The sequence below is a fragment of the Micrasema longulum genome, unplaced genomic scaffold (genome assembly GCF_059751315.1).
Source record: "Micrasema longulum isolate JH-2025_06_02 unplaced genomic scaffold, ASM5975131v1 h1tg001246l, whole genome shotgun sequence".
NCBI classification, from domain to species: Eukaryota; Metazoa; Arthropoda; class Insecta; order Trichoptera; family Brachycentridae; genus Micrasema; species Micrasema longulum.
This window is the reverse complement of record NW_028278433.1, coordinates 153,821-175,334: the sequence shown is the minus strand read 5'-3', so window position 1 is coordinate 175,334 and position 21,514 is coordinate 153,821. Positions and strand designations below refer to the sequence as shown.

General features: G+C 31.2%; 1 protein-coding gene across 5 annotated transcripts; it reads left to right on the top strand.

The window, feature by feature from the left end:
- The first annotated feature begins 5,645 nt into the window (after nt 1-5,645).
- On the top strand, nt 5,646-21,480 carry Axs (Abnormal X segregation). 5 transcript variants are annotated; one of them, XM_088234472.1, is made up of 12 exons: nt 5,766-5,901; nt 5,992-6,086; nt 6,922-7,181; nt 9,852-10,245; nt 12,210-12,385; nt 12,470-12,628; nt 13,743-13,950; nt 14,331-14,551; nt 15,471-15,701; nt 17,821-17,964; nt 19,343-19,597; nt 20,083-21,480. In XM_088234472.1, exons 3-12 carry the CDS (start codon nt 6,987-6,989, stop codon nt 20,155-20,157), a joined length of 2,058 nt encoding a protein of 685 aa, XP_088090598.1. In that variant the 5' UTR covers nt 5,766-5,901; nt 5,992-6,086; nt 6,922-6,986; the 3' UTR covers nt 20,158-21,480. The 5 variants fall into 5 exon arrangements, with proteins under 5 accessions (XP_088090600.1, XP_088090598.1, XP_088090599.1 ...); XM_088234474.1 differs by lacking the exon at nt 5,992-6,086 and having other exon boundaries at nt 5,646-5,901; nt 20,083-20,475; XM_088234473.1 differs by lacking the exon at nt 5,766-5,901 and having other exon boundaries at nt 5,938-6,086.
- Nucleotides 21,481-21,514: the final 34 nt, after the last annotated feature.

Below are 21,514 nucleotides of genomic sequence, written 5' to 3'. Positions count from 1 at the left end.
CCCCAGGCACGGAAAATTCAAGCACAAATCATCATTTTATTATTTTTTCATAATCATCTCTATACTTAAAATTTGTAGAAATTTGACTGCCTAATGATCTTGGACTGTCGGCATTTTAGGATTGTTGAACTCCAAATGTGTTGTAAAGGATTATCGGCATTACAAAGATTGGTACAGTTCAGATAGTGCATAACCATCGAAATCTAAATAGAGGGAAAGTTTATTGACTATCGACGATGATAAAAACGATAATCTAATTCCTTTATAGAGACTCGATGTCAATCTATCTCACCTTGGGTGGACTTTTGTCTCCTTCTATCCTGTGGCAGGTGGATATTGCCGTCCTCTACTAAACAGCCGAATATAATTCTACAAACTTTGAGCTATGTATTTGTAGAGTTATTCAACTTGATACCAATGTGCGACATGGATAAAAAAATAGGGTGACTGTAAATTTATGTAGCCAAATATTTATTTAAAGAACTACTGTTAAGTACTAATTTTCCATTTTTTTTATACTTGCAACTCATATAAGTCTGTAAATACCCCGTTCTTACCTACATCCTTCTTATTTCAAATTGTTTTTTTTCTACCGTCCTGTGAGCAAGTCACACTGTGAAAAGTGTTTCTGTGATAAATCCTTATCATATCCTGCATCTGCACACTTCTGACAAAGTGCAATTAGTGTTACGTAAGCAGCCTAAAATAAACCTCTCATCATCATCTACACGGTACCGGTATCCGTGCAATAGCAAAAGTGAAGTGCTTCATAAAAGAAACAATCGGAAGAACTTAAAAGTGAATAAACAATTCCTATACAGTCCACAAAGTTCTATTTCCCGCTGTATCAGTGTACAATGCCTGAACAAACAACTACGTATATCATCATTCCCTTTTTCACACCCAGTGGTGCAAAGGGAACTGCGCTTATTCGCTGTACATTTTCAATAAATTTGACATTTAGTTTTTTTCAGTTTTGAATTAAAATTCATTTAAAACGTTTAGAAAAAACTCTTTCTTTTTTGAAAAACCTTAACTGAGGTGGTTGGATTATGTGGAGTGAAACACCGAGCATCGGATCCTGGGGACGGATAGCTGGAGACAAAGAGAAAGAAAGACGTTTTCTGGACAAGGCTAGGACACTCAATAGGTTGCAACATATGTATGAGAAGATTAAAGCCAGGATTTCCTAGGACAGCGGTGCCCGTATCTTAACGGCCGTAGTGAACGGTGATGCGGTGGACAGCCGTTGTAACAGTGACTAGAGAGTGGTTTCTTAGGAAAACGGTTTTGATAACATTTATTAACATTATTAATTTATTAACAAAACCGTTTTCCTAGGAAACCACTCTCTAGTCACTGTTACAACGGCTGTCCACCGCATCACCGTTCACTACGGCCGTTAAGATACGGGCACCGCTGTCCTAGGAAACCCTAGCTTTAGAGAACGAGTGAGTTAATATGTTTGTTAGAGCCACACAAATATCAGCAAATATTTCAAGTTAAAGTATGCGTTTTTCATTTTCAAGCGGCCGGCATTGCGCGATATACCACGAGAGTATACATAACGAATAATAAATAGTTTTTTATCTAACATTCTGTTTATTGTTGAAGAGTCTACCTGAGAAACACCAATACAATAACCAATTAGTAATACGCACTTAAGAGCGATTAAAAATTATCGGTATATATATTTAATATTACATACATGTACATATTAGCTAATTATTTTAAATAGTTTTGTATATTTTCCACTGATAAAGGTTAGTAGAGGTTCAACACTTTTCTTCGTAAAACAAAAATTTAAAAAATATAATCAACTATAACCAACGGAAATACAATTTTCAAATTGTACATTAAAACATTATTCATATATAATCCTTCAAAAAACAAGAGCACAAAATGTATTCCTCGAAAACTCCATTTCCTAGTCTGGAATCTCAATTTTATCTACTCGAAGCTCAGATGATACAGATCGGAGGCTGATTGTGCCTACATAATATATTGACGGGGAAATGTGGCAGGGGACAGACAGCCGAATCTTCGGCCTTCAATGGCCCGTGGTACCATTGTTCACACCGACTTTTTATTCATCATCCATTGTTGTCCGTCCGGCTAGATCAGCTCAAGGGCTACATTTATATTTTTCTTCTTATTTAAGTATTACGGCACCTCGCAGTCCAGTCTGCGTTTCGTGCAGTCATTCTTTTTTTAAACTTTTGTGGCTATTGTGTCACATATTTACTACGTACAAATTAATAAATATTTCTATGGTGAGAAGACACAAGAGTAGGAAACTATATAAAATGGATGTTTTAAGCTTTTTCGAATGCTCCATCCACACAGTAAATTATTATTACTTTGATTCAAGGTCCAACTGTTGTTTTCAATGATTTTTAAAAAATAATTTTAGAATTATCCATCATTCCTACTTACTAACTTCTGACATCTTTTTTTTAAAATTCCCTTTCTTTCCTGGATCCTTTACCTGTACCTTTCAAACTCATCACCTGATCCCACATTCCTTGTCATACATTGTGTCTAACAAAATAGTGTTTTTTTAAATAAGTTTTTTAATATGTACAAGTTCTATCCGCCCACTAAAAAACAGCTGTAATTCTAAAAAAATATTCAAACCTCATGTTTTTATGAAGTATGTACAAATATTGTCCTTTTTTTTAACCGGTCTTCGGCTGGCGGGAAGATATTGCTTTTATAGCAATAAGTCCGCCAAAGTGCATGTATGAAAAAGTGAAGTTCTAATAAATTAACAAATTGTTTTAAAATTTATAACTTCATGGGACTTTTGGTCCTGAATGAGTTACATTTATCAAAATAAACAATTGACAAATGTTTGTTGAAGCACAAAATGTTTGTCGCGGGAGGCAAAATTAGCAGTCCACAGTGGAGTTCTGGTACCGATCCTTATGTACGGAAGCGAAGTATTGAATTGGAAAAACAGGGATGAAAGGCTGACTACTCTCAAAATATGATGTCTCAGGCGCGGCGTGTGGTCAAATTATATACGATAGGTGCACAAATATCAAGATCCATGCTAATAATCTCACTATGCATAATTGTATTGCATATCATATAAAAAAAATATACAATAAACTTTATATGCCTACCTACACACCATTTGCTTTTATTTCGTTCTTGTTTGAGTTTCTTTATTCTCAACATTTTTGTTAAAAATATATTTATTTTAATGATTTATCCGTTAACTTATGATTTTAATTCGCAAGCAGGAACAATATTTTAAAATATTTATTTTTTAACGGGCTTAGTTCATTAAAAAAATGGCAAACACAAATCCTTATAATACGTACAAGCACAATAGAAAAAAAATACAAATAAAGGCAATTCATATATTATCAATATATAAAGCATTAACTTTGTGGTCAAACATTTTGCTAAATGTTATTAAATATTTGTAAATAACCACTTACCGACTGTTCTATGTCTACCGGTTTTGAGACGTGCCCGTCTCTTCGTCGGGACACCGATTAAACCAACATGCAAACCATCATGCAATTTCCAACCAAAAAAAAATCCGAAGAGACGGGTACGTCTCGAAGCCGGGAGACATGGAAAAGTCGGTAAGTGATTACATATAAATATTGAATAACATTTAGTAAAGAAAATTAAAGCTGGGACAGAAAAATAAATAATAATTACTACCTCAAGTCTATCTTGATGATTGTTTAAATCTAGAAAGACCCAAACAAGCCCAGATTTTGTCTCGAGTTTACACTGCGACACAATCGGGACATTGGTGCACGCAAGCCATAGTTTGTGCTATGCTGATCAAGGAACAGCACATTATTATTTCGCAACCGGCGAATCGGAACATTGAATGCCATTTGTTCCAGTAACGATGGTACATCAATTAAGCCATTCAGTAAATTAAACATAAATACATGGGCTATGTTATTTCTACGTTTTTGTAGACTTGAGATTTTTAACATTGACTCCATTTCTCTGTAAGTACAGTCTCTCCTCCCGACGCCAATAATTCATGCTACTTTTCTTAGCAGACGACGTTGCACCGATTCGATGTCAATGTTACATCTGTTATTGTTTCAAAATAAATAAGATTTATATGATCTTGTCCACCTGATTATGTTCATAATAAATTGACTGATTCTTCCAATTTCTTGAAGCTTTGAACGATCAATCATAACTATAAACAGCTACGTATAGTGATATTGTATACCTAAGTGATATTATTTATGTATCAGACAAAATAAATATGCATTATAATTCTTAATTGATACTAAAAGCAGACTGATCATGCCTTCGTATTTTCTAATGCCATAGTCAGTGACAAACCGTTGGGTGAGGAAAGTACATTCTACTGTCCTCACCTCAAGTTATTATCTGCATATGAACATAGTTTCCTCATCTTGAGTTTTGGGTGTGAATACAGGCATAAGACCAAGAAACATCGCATTATGGCATCGATTTAATGTCTTTCAGGGCCCCGATTACAATGGGAAGTTTACATTTATCTTCCATTTTATCTACAAAGTAAAATTAAGTTTTCTGTATGAAAAGCAGATGCTGCATACATTTTTTTCTTCTAAACATGTTCAATTATAGGTTACCGACGAAGATACTTTAAATGTTCATCCAAATATACTCGTTTTCCCACACAAATATCGGTTTTTCTTTATAAATAGTCGAAGATAACTTTTTTAACTTCCCATTGTAATCATGGCCCAGGTGCGGATGAAAAAAAAGAAATTAAGGAATAAAGCTTAATTCTGTCATCTGATTCTTTTGGATCGGTATTTTTTATTTATTTTTAAACGATGATCCATATTTTTATTTGTGATTTTTTTATAAGAATAAATATGGATTATTTGTGTTTTTATTATTTAAGAAAACATTTTTCTTTTACAGGCATTTTCAATTAGTTTTTTTTATGGGTGTAGGTTAATCATTTACAATTAAGAAGTTTTATTTTTTTGTTATTGTTAGGTATATCGAAATGTCAAACTAATAATTTAAAACATATTTTAAGCGAAGAGACCATTGCAGGAGACTACTGCGAGATATTGCGTAGATTTATATACTATTAAGCGTGTTGTCTAGATGTTTATTGAAATATTTTATGTACATATGTTTATGTAATACCTAATATTTCATTTTTATTGTTGTTGTTATTTAATTATGTAGGTACATAGTACATATGCCTTTACTTTCCATTAAATTGTATCCCAACTCAACACAGGGCCCTTGGCCTCATAGAGTTTGGGATACGTTCCTATTCTTTTTTGTTATTTATGTGTATTTGTATGAATAAACAAAAAAAATAATTTTAAAAACACAAAAAAATTATATCTTAGAACAAGCTGAACCATGTTAGATGGAGGGCCTAACCTGAGGACGCTCCATATTCATGTTTAAATGTTTTAGTGTTATTAAATAGATTCGCCGGTAGTAAACAAGAATATAATAATACTACCTACATGCAATAAATTTGACCAAAACTGGCTTAAGTCGGACACCTGTGAACAATATTTATTACTAAATTTACTATCTTGAAGTTAATTAATTTTAAAATTTCCGATAGATGTCAGGGATACGTAATAAAATTCACAGCAAGAAAATATTTCTAGGTATTACATTTTTTATTTTCTAGTTTTTCAGTTTTCACCGCTTTTTCTTCACTTGTTGTAAATCGGGTATAGACTAAATAATAAAATTACATTTTACTATTTTTATTATTATTCGTGAATACAATCACACACGCGAATAGTGATTGTTTATTTATGATTGTTGTAAAATGCTGTTCCTAGAATACAATAATAAATTACCATTGCCCAAAATAGTCGTCAAAACAATTTGGAAGTATTTTTTATCGTTCAAGAAACATCAATACTTTTGGTGACTCAGGTACGAAATAATATTATTTATTATTCCGTATATGCTAACTTATAGTCTAATGGACACGAGTAATAATAGATTTCCGTTGAAAATACTTAGTTGGTACACAAGCAGCATTGCATTTGGGTTAGGCGTAATCATTCTTCATCACTTAAAATCGTGAGAATTGGACTTCTCAGATGATTGCCAGTAACGTGAGTCGACTACTTTTTATCAATTAAAATATTTGCATTCGTGTAAAAAACTATTTATATGCGCATACGTGTTCAATAACATTACCCGATATTGACACCCGCTTATCGATACTTATCTTAATTTGGGGGTTTTGTCATAGTAAGTCACTTTATTAAATTGTTTCAAACTTAATTTTTCCGGAAAATTACACTGATTTCACATAATTATTACCTTCATATTTTTTACTTCGCATTTTGCAGTATGCTGCGACCTGTCAAATGACAGCTGATTCAAAACTTATTTTGAGGTTACTTTTATTATATTTCAAAAGTAAACAACTGAGTCTGCGAGAAAGTAACATTTCATAAATGTATTTATCTACTTATATATTCTGTGCATGTTTATTTTAGAATTCTATTATGTTTTCTGGGTTCTACAATGTGCATTGTAAATATATTATATATTTTGCCATTAATTTGCTATACATAATATATTTGTGAAATTATTTATTTATCGAGTTTCCTTTTTTGTAAAACTCCTTAATATTTCAATTAAACACTATTTTATGTTTGTGTTTCATAGTTTTAAATCAGTTGTTTCAACAATAAATAAACACAACAATAAAAATGGTCCCATTGAGTTGGAACATAAATAGTTAGTTTTTTAATCGGAGTGATACATTTATAACTAACACATGGAGTTATTGAAATTGACAGGAAGTCTTTGGGCAACAAGTACTCATATTCTACACTATTTTTATCAACATTATTTTGAGTACTAAAGTCCAAATGCTTCTTTGTTTTTGTCTGTTGAAAACATTAATCCATTTTAGTCATTTTTATCTTAAATTTGCAGATATCCAATAAGAATGTAAAGAAAACTAGTTTAGTTTTTAACAAAACTTTCTAAATAAATTCACAATGTCTTTGCAATTTGAAGACAACAGTTCTTCAGATGAGAGCTCGGGCGTGTTTCCTCAGACATATATTGTGATCAAGTTTTCCCACAAAGCCAACGAAAAAGCTATAGCATGGTTCATTAATAGAATTAGAGGGAAACGAATAGACTCCGGAGCTGAACTTATTGTTCGCAGGCAGCCCTACAAAGAAAATGAGGTAACTATCACTCGTAAACATTGTCATTTAATTTATCTATTGATTGATAAAAGTATTGTAAAATATTGAACATATAAAGAAACATCTCAAATATGTTTATTTATCAGAAGACAAAATGCAAGCACTCAGAGCTCGTGCTATATAAATGTTCCATAGGCAATATTAGAGATCAGGGGATCTACGAACTCATGATAAATGAAAACATTTCATTATGGTATTCTAACAAACCTTCAAATATTTGTTTTTTATATTATCAATGTGGTGTTTGCGTCAGCGCGTTTGACTACCATGCAAGAGGTCTCGGGTTTGATTCCCGACATGGTTGACATGAAATATTTTTTTAAAAGGGTGTTTTCACACTAGAATATTTCATACTCCCTGGACTGGTACCTGAACTGTAAGACTGAACATCTTACCTTCATGTAACAAAAATTATCAAGATGCACTGAAATTGGTGTACCAATGCAGTGCCCTATGCACCATTAGGTGCGGAAAGGGAATGGTGATAATATCATGGGTATACTGGAAAAAGCTTTAACTCTCAAATCCCTGTTTTGAGAAATCAAGCATTTAAGTTTTGTTCCAATTTTACTCTTTTATATCTTATTTAAATATAGTAAGATGCTAAGTGCTCATTTAAGAACATGTTTTTAATTTTTTCATTTCTTAATTTATATTAAGTAAATATGAAGTTATTTAAAACTTTTAGCCTGAATAAAATACCGGGTATACGACTTAACTTAAAATTTATTTTTAAAACTCCAGATATATGAAATTTAATATGACTTTAGTGTATTTTGCCAGTTTGTAGAGCGTTGAAAACTTTACAAAACTGCATCATTAAGTCAAATCCGCATATTTTCAAGTTAACGTTTTATGCCAGCATACCCACAATATTATTGATGAATCAGATTGTGGTCCTGTGGTAGTGTAGGATCAGAAGTTCACGGTTCAAACCACGATCTATAACAATTTGATTCTCATTTTCTATCAGTTATATATAGAAGTTTCTCAAATTTCAAATCAAAATATGTCACATTTATTTCCACTTTATAAACATATTTACTGATTTTTTTTAGTGTTAAATACCTATTTATTTTTCATTTTCTGTATCAATGCATATACCCAAATCTAATAGGTATTTATAACCTGGTGTTTCCGTATTTCTAGCTTAATGTGATTACTTTTTATCTTAATCCAGGTTTTTTTTTTTTTTTATCTTAGTACATGTGTTAATTAATAATTTATCACATTAAACCATTTTAAAAATTGATGATATTGAATGATGAAATAATTTTCGATATGTACCTGTTCACAAAATATTTCTTGTAACAGTGGTCTCCAAACTCCATAAGGATGTGAGCTACTTTCAGAAATTGAACTTGTCTGGTGAGCTACCTAGACAAATTTCCTCTTTATAGTTTTTTATCATCGGCCCTTATCGTGCCATACATAATACTTTTATATTAGTTTAAAGAAATTAGAACATCAGATTAACAATAAAACATAAAATGCCTACTTTAAGTATTTATTTATTATCAAAATATTAATTAAAAATAAAAGTAAAAATAATTAGTGAAAAGAATGACATTCACTTTCCTCCTCAATTTTTTTAATTCTCGGTGAGTACCTTGTCACTCCCATCCGAATGCAATTATCAAGATGTAAATCTGTGAGTCTGTTTCTATATTTACTCCAACCTTCATAGTGGAGAACGTTGACAGCAACCTTTTAAGCATTTTGTTGAAATTTAGCGCATTTTTTATTTATTTTCGGAGTTCAATAATACAATTTACTAGGCAAACTTAATATCCTATGCGAGCCACCGAAAAAGCCTCTGCGAGCTAACGGTAGCTTACGAGCTACCGTGTGGCGATCACTGTCTTATAATATACTTAAGTACTTACATTGATATTTCAATAAATACATTTTTTTTTTTAAAATTAAGTTTTGTCATGACTAACATTGTCAGTCAAGTGGCTATATTATATCAAGTGTATATACATGTATATATAAGTGAGAGCAGGAGTTGTCAATCACGGTTTTATTAAATTATCGGGAACAAGTTAATTTTAATTAAACAAATTTCATTGTCTAAAAAACATATTTCACATTATTATAATGAGAAAGTTCAATGTTTTTTTAATTTGTTTTTATGTATCGTATTAGCAGCGCTATGATTTTTTAATGATTTGAAATTTTGAAATTATTTTGCCAGTGACATCACAAGTTTTAGTCAGTGAGATCTGCTGATTAGTGAGTTGGCTTCCCTGAAACAGGATATTTATTACAACACTCTTATCATTGGTTGATTCGGAAGTACTTGTGATTTAATTCAAGTTTGTAATTAAAGTTCATTTTTGTTAATTTTTTCATACATTTTTGAGATACCTCGCAGTATAATTAATTGCTCTAATTTTTACCGCATGTAAGAAAATATTTTTTATATCCAATTTCCCGTCGCACTGAACTTCCTTACTAAAATTCTGTTACATGTAAGAATATTTGTATAAAAACTAAATCTATCGATAAGTTATCCTTCTGTACATTGTACGCCAAACTTGTTCAATAAAATGCACAAATTTAATTATTTTTGTTTGCAATTGATAGTAGTCTTTTAATTTTCAATATGAAATTTTAGGCTTTAATGATATTTTATACTCCTTTCAGGGTCTCATACTGCATATCTCAGCATCTAAGATTAAGTTCCTCCAAGTTGCCGAAGAAATAGAAATCGTAAAACGAGACCACTCTGGTGTCTTGAGAGAATTTCTCGTCAGCCAGCTAGACGAATTTCTAGAAGATGGAATGCATGTCAATGATTTCCTCTCAACATCCGAGCGACAGACCATAGTTCGACATGAATTAGAAAATATTCGAGCCACTGTAGATGACAACCTTGTCCCAGGATTTAACAATGTCTCTCTTTACCAAGGAAAGTCTATTTTGCAAGCATTATTACAAGCAGGAATTATAGAGAAAATCTACGCTTTGCATGATGAGGACGCATTGAGAAAATTAGGCTCTCAGTGGTTTATGGCATTTTTTAGAAAACAACCATTTGGTAAGATTTTAAGTTTCTGTCATCGAATAAATTATTTATTTAATTTTTTTATTACAGAAACCAAATACAAAACAAAATATCGAATTAGTTGCACACAATGATATTCCGCTAATAAATTTTTGGTTTTATAAATGTATTGTCTTTGATCAAGTGAAATTGAACAAGTTTTATCTTCATTTTTTGTACAATGAAGGCAATGTAAAAAAATGTAGCATTACATCATTTAAATAATAAATAAAATAAATTAAAGAATTTGTCAAAAAATAATACCTACAGAATTTTTCCTAAAATTCAATTGATTTTTTTTAAATTATTTTTTTTTTTGAGATCTACCAGTTACATAAAGCAACTAAGTCTTTCATCAAGATAGTGCATTATATATTTGTCATGTAAATCGATGGGTCATTTAACCTATTCGACGCGACCAAAATATCCCCGGCTACGTTCACACGCGGCAGTCCTTTTGCCTAATCTTATTTATGACTTTAAACAATAATAACGCTCATATTTTAACATCTTGTGTTAATGAAATCATCACAAAGATTCTAAAGTACGTTTCTAAATGTAAATAAACACCTCAAACGTTACTAAAACTCGATAAATCATCGAAAATAATCTCCCATACAAGGCCAGCGTCGCCATAGCTAGACTACATAAGTAGATGCGTGCATATAGTATATAATAATACGTACCGCATAACAGAGCCATGCGCGGGTACCGCAGCAGACTACACCACCCGGCGCCGTTATAGTTTTTATAGTAAACACTTGAAAAGGTCTTAGATTAAAAATAAAACACTTAAAAATACTCTATATTCTCGCCTTTTCCGTAAAATCAACAGTGCTCATTTTGTACTGATAAAACTTATTGGATTCGTTAACTATTTTTGTCATAATTTCTCTATTCAAAAAATATTCAAAAAAGTCTAGTTCTACGGAATCTTCAGTTAACATTGTATTAGGATTAATACCTGATGCGAAATCATCGAATTCGTGTATTATAGGTACATTTTTGTTTTGGCCTTTTGGCCTGCAATCCACGACGCGTCATCACTTTCCTCGACAGTGATTTCAGTATCGGAATCATAGTTATCGGGTTCAACAGCTTCAGTACTAGTTTCACTCTCAGTCATTTCAAAATCTGAGTCTATTGATTCTAAATTATTCAAAATTTCATCGCTGCTAAGACCGGGACCCGACATTTTAAATTTTGGGAACTAAAAAAAACACTTAAAAAATCAATTTCTAAAAAACACGCACCATAACTTATTAAATATATTATTTCAATGTTCAGTTTTTTTACTACGCGATACTGAAAAAAACACTTATAAATAAATAAATACGAGAAGTATAAATCAAAACAGTTTTAAACGCGATAATAGAAGTTTACTGATATATACTAAAATATCTCACTATGTTAAAGCATGTTACACTAAAAACAGGATGCACATTGTTACTGTTTGCTTATTATATTTACTATCACATCACCGAATGAAATAAACTCACTAATAAAACGGAACCGATTAATTATATGTAGTTCTTCACATACGCAAAAAAGCAAAGAATACTTCGATTGGGAGTCGTTGCAGGCCGCCGCTTATCTGAACTAAATACCCACTTACGTCACCACGTTCTCAACGGCGCGGGAAGATTTAAAACTGCTGTCGATCAAATCAAAATTAGGGTTCGTCTTAAAACTGTTGCCTGATTAGCTGGGAACCATATTTTGGATAAAAGACGCAAGATGTCAGTAGTGTGATGATTCGAGATTTTTTAGAGACAAAGTTTCGACTTCTGCTAGTATGTTTTCATTCAGATATCGCGTGAGAAACTCGCGACTCACCAGTGAGTCGCCCGCGTACAGGGCAAGTACACGGTGGCTCACCGGTGAGTCGCCCGCGTGGATTGGGTTAATAAAATCTTATGATCTTATGAACATTATTATATGAAGTTTTATTTTTTTAGAGGAGATCAAGACGTATTTTGGAGAAGCTGTGGCATTATATTTCATCTTCATTGGATTTTACACAACTGCTTTAATTTTTCCAATGATATTAGGATTCATTCAACTGTTTTTGAGCCATGAAACACTTGTATTCTTTTGCATTTTTAATATTTTGTGGGTGATTGTTTATTTAGAAGTAAGTTAATGACATAATCGAATACTTTACATATCTACCTATTTCTACAAGATAATTTAAAACATGTTTGTTTTTTATTTGAAGCTTTGGCGAAGAAAAAGTAACGAGTTAGCTTTTAATTGGGGAACTATAGGCATGACAAGTCTGGATGAACCGAGAGCAAATTTCCAGGGAAAAATGGGAATTGACCCGGTAACCGGAAAAGCATTGCCAATTTCCCCGAGATGGATGACTAATGTCAAGGTGGTTATTTTGTATTTTGTATTTTATTCCCACCTAACAAGCCTATTCATTTTAATAGTATTCCTAACATTCAATAGGGTTTTAAATGACAACGAAATTTGTATTATTCACCACCTGAATTTAAATCACTATAGAATTTAGAATACAGTAAATCACTATATAAATATCTTTTAATTGGCATAATATTGTATTTTATTTTGCTCACATTTTCTTACTAACGAACCGATTGTGTCCGCATCATAAAGTTATTCTCGATTGAACATGTCAGTTTACGAGTCAAATTCTCGTCATTTGCGGGAGATTTTAATTTTCTGCCCAAATTGCCGCCTAAAAGATGGGAGAAAGTAGTGGTCAGTGATGGACGATATTTTGAATCATAAATGTATAACTACTTTTTTACAATAAGGCCCTGAATTTTGGAAAAAAAACAGCGGAAGCGAAGTTATGCACCTAATATTTTTTAATGTTTGTGTCTATTATCATCGCTACGATTTTTACAATTTTGAAATTACACCGCCCGCGACTTAACGAGTCAAGTTGGTGAGTTTTTCTGACATTTAAAAAGAGAACCCTTCAAAACATGCTAAAATGGATACCCGGAAACCGGAAATCTGTCGCAACACATAATTGATTGGCTATTCTAAACACGTCTTCAGCTGAATCTGTGACGTTTCAAAGAAGTTAATTTTTATTCAAACATATTTTGACTAATTTTTTTGTACATTTTGAGAAACTGTGCCTTACAATTAAATGCTCTCATTTTTACCGCATGTAAGAAAACATTTTTTGCATTGAACTTCTTCATTGTCTAAATTCTGCTTTAGCTGTGTTTATAATTAGAAGCACAGAACAACACTGATTGTAGAGAACTCATTTGCGTATCAAATATGGGCATACATTGTATTATGCCAAATATTTGAATATTTCTTTGTGTTTGACAATTTCAACTGTTTGCTTGTTCTAAAAAAATCTTCAAACAATTTTGTAGGACAAAAATTAGAACATATGTATTTTTCTCTTAAATATTTGTGATTTGTATTTATCGTTACGTTTATATTTATTTTATTTATGATTTATGTTTGTTTTTTTTTACATCTTTTTTGTTTTTTTACAGATGTACTGTGTGTCCTTGCCAATCGTTTTCTTATGTTTATGTGGAGGTTTCATTATAATGTTATGGTCTTTTTGGGCGGAAGATGAACTTAAATTACAATTTGATCCAAACAGTTATATCATAATGATACCAAGCATTATATATACAGCTATTGTCTTTATCGTCAATTTGATGTATAGAAGTTTTGCCACTTTTCTCACTGAATGGGGTAATAAATTTAATTTGTTTCACTTCTGTTTATTGTAAAAATTGCTGTTGACAAATTATTATCTGATCTCCATTTTGTATTGTGAACTTCGGTTCACAAGGCAAAACTATGAATATAATGGATTGATTTAAGTCAAGAAGCTAAATCAGATAAGTCAATTTATTAGCGAAACGGAGATGTAACTTTGAAAATAACAAATTGGCTTATCGTAAAACATAACTAATTACTAATTACTAGGGAATTCATTTTATTTTTTTGCTTCTGCTGTCTCATTTTCAGGAATAGTGACGGTTATTAATTTAAAATATGAAATCAAATGCACATATTGTCACTTTACTGCATTGTTCATTGCGGTGTCTCAAAATAGTTAATTTTTTCAGAAAACCACCGCACACAATCGCAGTATGAGAGGCATCGTGTGATAAAATTGGTGCTTTTCGAATTTGTGAACAATTTTATGTCTTTATTCTACATTGCGTTTTACCTTCATGACCCAGAAATGCTCAGGCAACAAGTTGCTACTATGCTTATTATATTACAAGCAATCAATCACTTCCAAGAAGCAATTCTTCCCTTAATTTTACGTGGCTCATTTAACAAGGTATGGTGTATTTAATTTTTTTGTAAAATAATTTTCAAATTTAGTCACATGTTTTAACTCTATGGGACTCCATTTTTCTTTGTCAATAAAAACACATGCACATTCTTGAACGTGAATTTGTTTTTATTACATCAATTCTTCGTCCTTGTCTGTTTGTGATTTAGTGGTTAGCCTGTTAACGTATCATGCATGAGAGGTGAAAGGTGTGATTCCTGACGGGGTTGATATGTTTATTTAAAATTATATTTTTATACTAAATTATTTTATAGTCTTTGGAAATGGCACTGAACTTTTGCACTCTGGATTGATGTATTTGTGTGGGTACAACGTCCATAGATCAATGACACACACGTGCCAATTATTTTACCAAAAATCCAGAGCATCGACCGAAAAAAGCAACTTAGCATTTTCGGATTATTACAATACATTTCGGAAGTTTATTGAACAATCTTGGAATAACAAACAATATCATATTTAACGTTCTAAAACGAGACAAAGACAGTCAAGACTAATAAACTAGGAACTGAAATTATACAATAAACTACCAGATAAAACTAAACAAAAGACTCAGACAACCTTTAAATTTTTTTAAAAATATTATCGTTAACAATAGAATATGAATATAAAAAAGAAAAAAAATTTAGTTAAATGAATGTCATCCGTAAGGGTTTATAAAAAAAATTCAAATAAAATTTTTAAAAACACAATTTAATGTTCTTTCTCCAAAGCAATTTGTAATTCGCAAAATGACCAAGGAACCCTTAGTTTTTAATTTAGTGTTGCGAGTGCGGGAAACTCTTTTTTTTAATGTTCTGGATCGACAAAGTGATCTACAATCAATTTCAAGTTACAAAGTTGATTTACCGGCAGGATTGTACCTTAAATTATTGTTGTTTTAAAAAGTTTCATGTTTTTATAGTTGGAGAGCATAAAGAGTATTTTCTCTGGATACCCCACAATAAAATCTGCTAAAAAGAGAAGTTATACTTTTAACGAAAATCTTGTCATCGTGCCGACTATCTTACAAGATGTAGAATGTCTACATTATGAAGATCCACGCATCGACCAGGCCAATGAGGAAGGGAAGATGGAAGATTATGAAGGAACATATGATGATTATTTGGAGTTATTCATTCAGTTTGGTTATGTGGTAAGTAGATTTAACAACACTTAAAATATCTGTATGCATTAAAATCATATTACCATACAGTACAGGTGTTTTCTAAATAAAATACAATTTGCATGAATATGATAAATATAAAATTAAATCTTTAGAATATCAATGTATGTCAAACTGTGATATTAATCGATGAAATGAAATTTATAAATCTATTTATTTATTTCACATAAAACTTTTTTCTTTCTATATGAACACCTCACTGGGTGGGTATAACTCGTGTCGAGGCATTAATTCACATCATTTTTATATTATGTTCTGGTTACAGTATTTGGTATCTATAATAATATAACACACACATAAACGTATGTATATATGTGTACACACACATATATATAAATAAATAGTAAAAACAATAATAATAACAACAAAAAATCATGATAGTAGTATACACATAGGTACTGTGCAGATACTGAGCCAAGAGATATGCTACCATCATTGGTTATTTGGCTCCTCTTTACTGGCCAGCTGCCGGCCCTCCAACATCCGTACAAATACCTATATACATATACAACAATATTTTATATGATAATCAAAAACACTGTATGTATAGCAGCATGCAACAATAATTGGTGGGGTGACCATCTCAAAGTAGCTTTCGGGACCCAAATCCAGAAGCCATTTTTTAATCAAATAATTTGAATAGCTGTTTATTTGTATTTAATTTTAAATCAATTAAATCGATCAACTTTATTTTCATATATTCATGGCAACTACGTAAACTATTGTACAATTTAAGAAACGTATTATTCAAAGGATAGCTAATTAAAGATGAGTAAATTTAACACATTTGCAGACACTTTTATTCATAGATCCACTCAACGGACACTTTTTTCTTAAAGGATATACTCATATGGACACATATCATAACTTTCTTTAAATATTTCACTTCCGATTGGACCGTAGCTGATGGTTTGAAGTAAATCTTATTTGACTTACATACTGGGAGCCTTTTGTTGCTGACTGTTTTTTATAGGGACACAATATCTCCTCATACCATATAATTACTTCAGTTTTTTTTTTTTTTTGAAAAAAGAAATATTTGCGTTCTTATGATTTACCCAAATATTTAATTTTGAGGGCCATTTTCAACGAGTTGTAAATAACTCACTATTAGAAAATGGAATCAAGTTGGGGTAGAGTGGGATTCGAACCACAAACCTTTGGTCCGTGAGTCCGAGACACTAGCCACAGGACCACAACCCGATCGTTTCACGTAGGCTAGAGCCGTTTTTCCACTACCAATGTCTTTTGACGCCTATGAGAGATGATTTTGATGGCTATAGCTGGCATTCCTCAATAAGAGAAACAGTTTTGACAGCTATAACCGCCATAACATATTAACAACATAATCTAATTTTTTTTCCAAGTTAAGTGGTACGGAGTGGCCCAACACAAGTTTGGGAATTTTTGTTTTTGGCGTTGTATTGAGTGATAAAGAAAAAACTAAAAATGGCCTTTTATGTTGGTTTATTTGTAAATATTTTTTTTTAGTAGCTGTAGTTTTATTTAAATAAATAAAATAAATAACCCCAAATGTGTTAAACTCTGTTGGAAAACATTATAATATGTCATTTTAACGATTTTCATATAAATTAAGGAATATATCATGGGGTAATTACTACTGTAGTAATGAGAAAGTTCAGTGGGTTTTAAAAAATATATTATATGTTAATAGGCTATTAAATGAAGCCAAAAACTTTTTTTTTTAAAAACATGTACTTACATTATCTGCTGATTCGTTAGTTGACTAACCGGAAACCTATTACAACTCCTCTTATCATCGGTTGATTCAAATTAACTAGTAACGTCATGCAAAGTAGTTCTTTTTTATTATTTTTTTCATACATTTTCAAGAAACTTCCCTGTACAATTTAATGCTCTGCTTTTTACAGCACAAAAAAATACATTCTTCACATACAATTTCCCATAGAGTTGAACTTCCTCATCACCCCATGATATGTACTAATATAAACTTCGCGTGAACATTATAATGTTTTGTATGTCCATAATCAATATCAATTATAGCTAATTAAACTTACAAAACTGATTCTATTTATGTACTAACCATTTAATATTTTTATTGTTTAAGGTGTTATTTTCTTCGGTGTATCCACTGGCGGCTTTTTGGGCTGTTGCGAACAACATTATAGAAATAAGAGCCGATGCGTTTAAACTATGCCGAGTTTACCAAAGACCTTTAGCGAGGAAAGTCAAAGACATTGGAGCTTGGCAGGTAAAAGTGATAAACTTGCACAACAATATGCACAATAAAACATAAAATGTAAACAGTTAAGTCCCATATTACTAGTGTTGTAGATAAATCTAGTAAGATGCTTGGATTTGTACTTCAACATTGAAAGTTCGCAGCTTAGTAGAATACTTTCCATAATTTGGGACCCTTTTGAAATAGAGGAGGTTCTAATGTGATTTTTGCGAGACTTATATCTTAAAGAAAGTAATAATTATCCATTCTTGTATCCATAATTATTTCTAGCAGAGATGCTGGATTACAACACCCTTGAATCTCATCATCCATTTTTTTGGGAAACATTTCTATGAGCTGATTTATATACTGAAAGAGACCAGTTTGTATGTTGCCAATAATTATACTAGATCGAGATCTCATGCACTGTTTCACGCAGCCAGAAGCCGTACAAATGCAAGTCAGAATTCACCCATTAATAGGGCAATTCGCTTGCTGAATGCGGCTTCTGCGGATAATATGGATCTACTTTTCTTTACGTATCGGCAGTTTAGCAGCTATCTGCTTTCTGTTCATTAACTTCTAACTTACATTTACAGTCTGCATTAAGTGATGGGTCAAATAGCCCGTAAAGGAATGCTGACTAAATATTCTACAAGTCTTCTTTGAGACAATAAACATCAACCGACTTTGATAATTTTTTGAGAAAAATCAGTTATTACCTAGTTTTAAATTGTGACTTTGTCCATTTGTGAAAATCACCAAACTACCCATAATTAAATATCAACATTTCTTCAAGTTTTGAAGTCTCCCTTATAATGGTTTAGCCATCAAGCATGAGGCACCGGGTTCTATCCTAAACATGACATGAAATTTCAGTCGTAAAAATTTATCTAACAAAACTATCAAGATACGCTCTTATTAGTATACCATTTCAGTGCCATATGCACCAATAAAAAAAATCGTAATGATGATATGGATGCAGACCTGACATGGGATTGATAAAATGAATAAATGTATACTTCTGTCCTTGTTATATCATTGGTTAAAATATTACAACAGAGATGGAACATTTTTGAAAAGGAAATATGGAAGTCTACCTTTCGATAAGTCCTGTAAAAATGCATGCCAATGACAATTGGCTGGTTTGAACGATCATTTAACACACTGTAACACTTATCATTCTGCCCATGATTGAAAATCCATATATCACAATCTTGATGACTCCCTAGGGAGAGGTACAATCAATTCTATATACTTAAAATATTTTTGTTATTTTTGTAATGCTTCTATTTGTACACATTTTTAATAATTTAAGTGATATTAATGGCTTTGAAATATTATAAATAAAATAAATGTACCTTGAAAGTCTCTATTTATGAATATTTTTGTCACATTTAAATCGTAGAGATCTTTTGAAGTGGTGGGAGGAATGGCTATCATGACAAACTGTGGTCTCCTGTGGCTATCTCCACAAATAAGAAGCTACTCTGAAAGCCTGGAGATGAAACCTCACGATCTTTTCTTTTATTTTGTGGTGTTGGAGCACCTGTTACTTGGAGTAAGATACATTCTTCATCAAGCTATTCCCGACAAGCCAGAGTGGGTGCGAATTGGACTGGCAAGAAAAAACCATATTTCTAAAATGGCTTTGAAGAATGAGGTATGTTTCTATAATATAAATTAGTCGTGGCTGGAAGAAATTGCCATTCGGCAATAAGCCTCCGCTACATAAAATTATGTGGAAAGTCAAATAAATATACTGTAGTATATTCAACTTTGTGGCTTCTCTTATCAATACCAATTTTCTTTCTAATCAAATTACAGGTTACCAACAAAGATACTTTAAATTTTCATATTTGTATAAACACATTTTTGTGCATAAATTTTTATTTTACTTTATAAACAGTCAAAGATAACTCTGTTAACTTCCCATTGTAATCGGTGCCCTGGACTAAAAATCTTGCCTTCATGTAGCAAACGATTAAGATGCACTGCAGTTAGAATAACAATGCAGTACCCTATGCACCACTAGGTGCAGAGAGAGAAATGTTGATTGTGTATTACTGAGAAAATACTAGTGTTTACCTAATGTACTTTTTGTATGCTATGCATTATCTTAATATTCACTTTTATTTTCATTTTCAGAGGCTGCAGAGAAATACACGAATGCTCTCTAGAAAGTTTAGATCGGTTTACGGAACTTCTAAAATAAAATTGTAAAAACGAACATTTGTACAAGAGGAACTTCATCATTCACTAGTCTGCTAGGAATTGGATACAAAAAATGTTTTCTTACGCGCGCTTATACTTAGAGCACTAAATTGTAATGCAAAGTTTCTTGAAAATGTACAAAAAATATTTTAGTAAAAACAAACTACTTTGAACAACGTCACTAGTTCATATGAATCAACCAACGATAAGAGGGCTGTAAAATAATTCCAGGTTACTTACCATCAGTGGACCAATCGGCAGAACTGATCGAGAAGAAGCGGAAGAGAACTTGAGACGTCACACGAAGAGTAATTTCAGAAAATACAAAACTTGAAAAAAAATCATAGTGCTGATAATATACATAAAAATCTTAACGAAATCTTTTTGGCTTAGTTTAATAGTATATTAACACATTTGTTTAAAAAACCACTGAACTTCCTCATTATTAATACATTAATACTTGTCAAGTGAATCTTTTAACTATTTTTAAAAAGAAATGGCATTACCTGTCTGTCTATTTCATACATTGTAAAAAATATGTTGAATAATAATAATAAGCTTTTATAACAATCTTTAATCATTATTATTAACTACTAATTATTTTAATTGATGAAATCAGTAGTAAATGTTTGATTAAATGTCCCAATGTATTTACATGCAATTAATAAATAATGTACTTAATTATTTAGTTTTATGACAACACTAAAAGCTTATACATTTCTTATTCATGTGTATATTCATTGGCATAATAAAAAACGGTCTAGATGTGCCAAAAATGTCAAATGTTTATATTATATTTTACATAAAAGTTTGACTGAAATTAAATGAAAGAGTATAACTTATGTATTTGTACTACTCTGCTATCATAAATATTACCAAATGTAACCTAAAAATAATATTGGATTATTAAAAAATACATAAATAAGTCATTACAATTGAAATTAGGATAAAATGAAAAATTATGTATAATACAAAGAATAAAGTTCAGTAATACAAAGAAATTAGTAAAAAAAACACAAATCGTAATTTTCTAAAATAATGGAAATTAAAATGTGTAACAATACAAAATCTGATACAGATAAACTATTGCATTTAATAATTCTGGTCTCTATTACTGTGCAATTTCAAAGTGCTCTGTTGATAGTTTTTTTATGACTATCTAAAGTTATGTTGCTTTTTTTACTTAAATATGCAGTGAAAATTTAAAAGAATATAAAATTTAAGTATAATAAAATATTATATTTCTTGGTGTTGTGAAAATAATTGTTGTGGTACTTTTAAAGTTTATTACTTTTGTTATAGTATTTTTTATGGAATTAAACATGTTAAAAATACATATTTATTTTTTCATTTGAATATGTGGACC

What these genes read in the sequence shown, in the direction of transcription:
- Axs (XM_088234472.1), top strand. Translation starts at nt 6,987, where the DNA reads ATGTCTTTGCAATTTGAAGACAACAGTTCTTCAGATGAGAGCTCGGGC. An exon ending in TCATTCAGTTTGGTTATGTG is followed by an intron (nt 15,702 to 17,820) that starts GTAAGTAGATTT and finishes TTATTGTTTAAG; the next exon opens with GTGTTATTTTCTTCGGTGTA. An exon ending in AAGACATTGGAGCTTGGCAG is followed by an intron (nt 17,965 to 19,342) that starts GTAAAAGTGATA and finishes TTTAAATCGTAG; the next exon opens with AGATCTTTTGAAGTGGTGGG.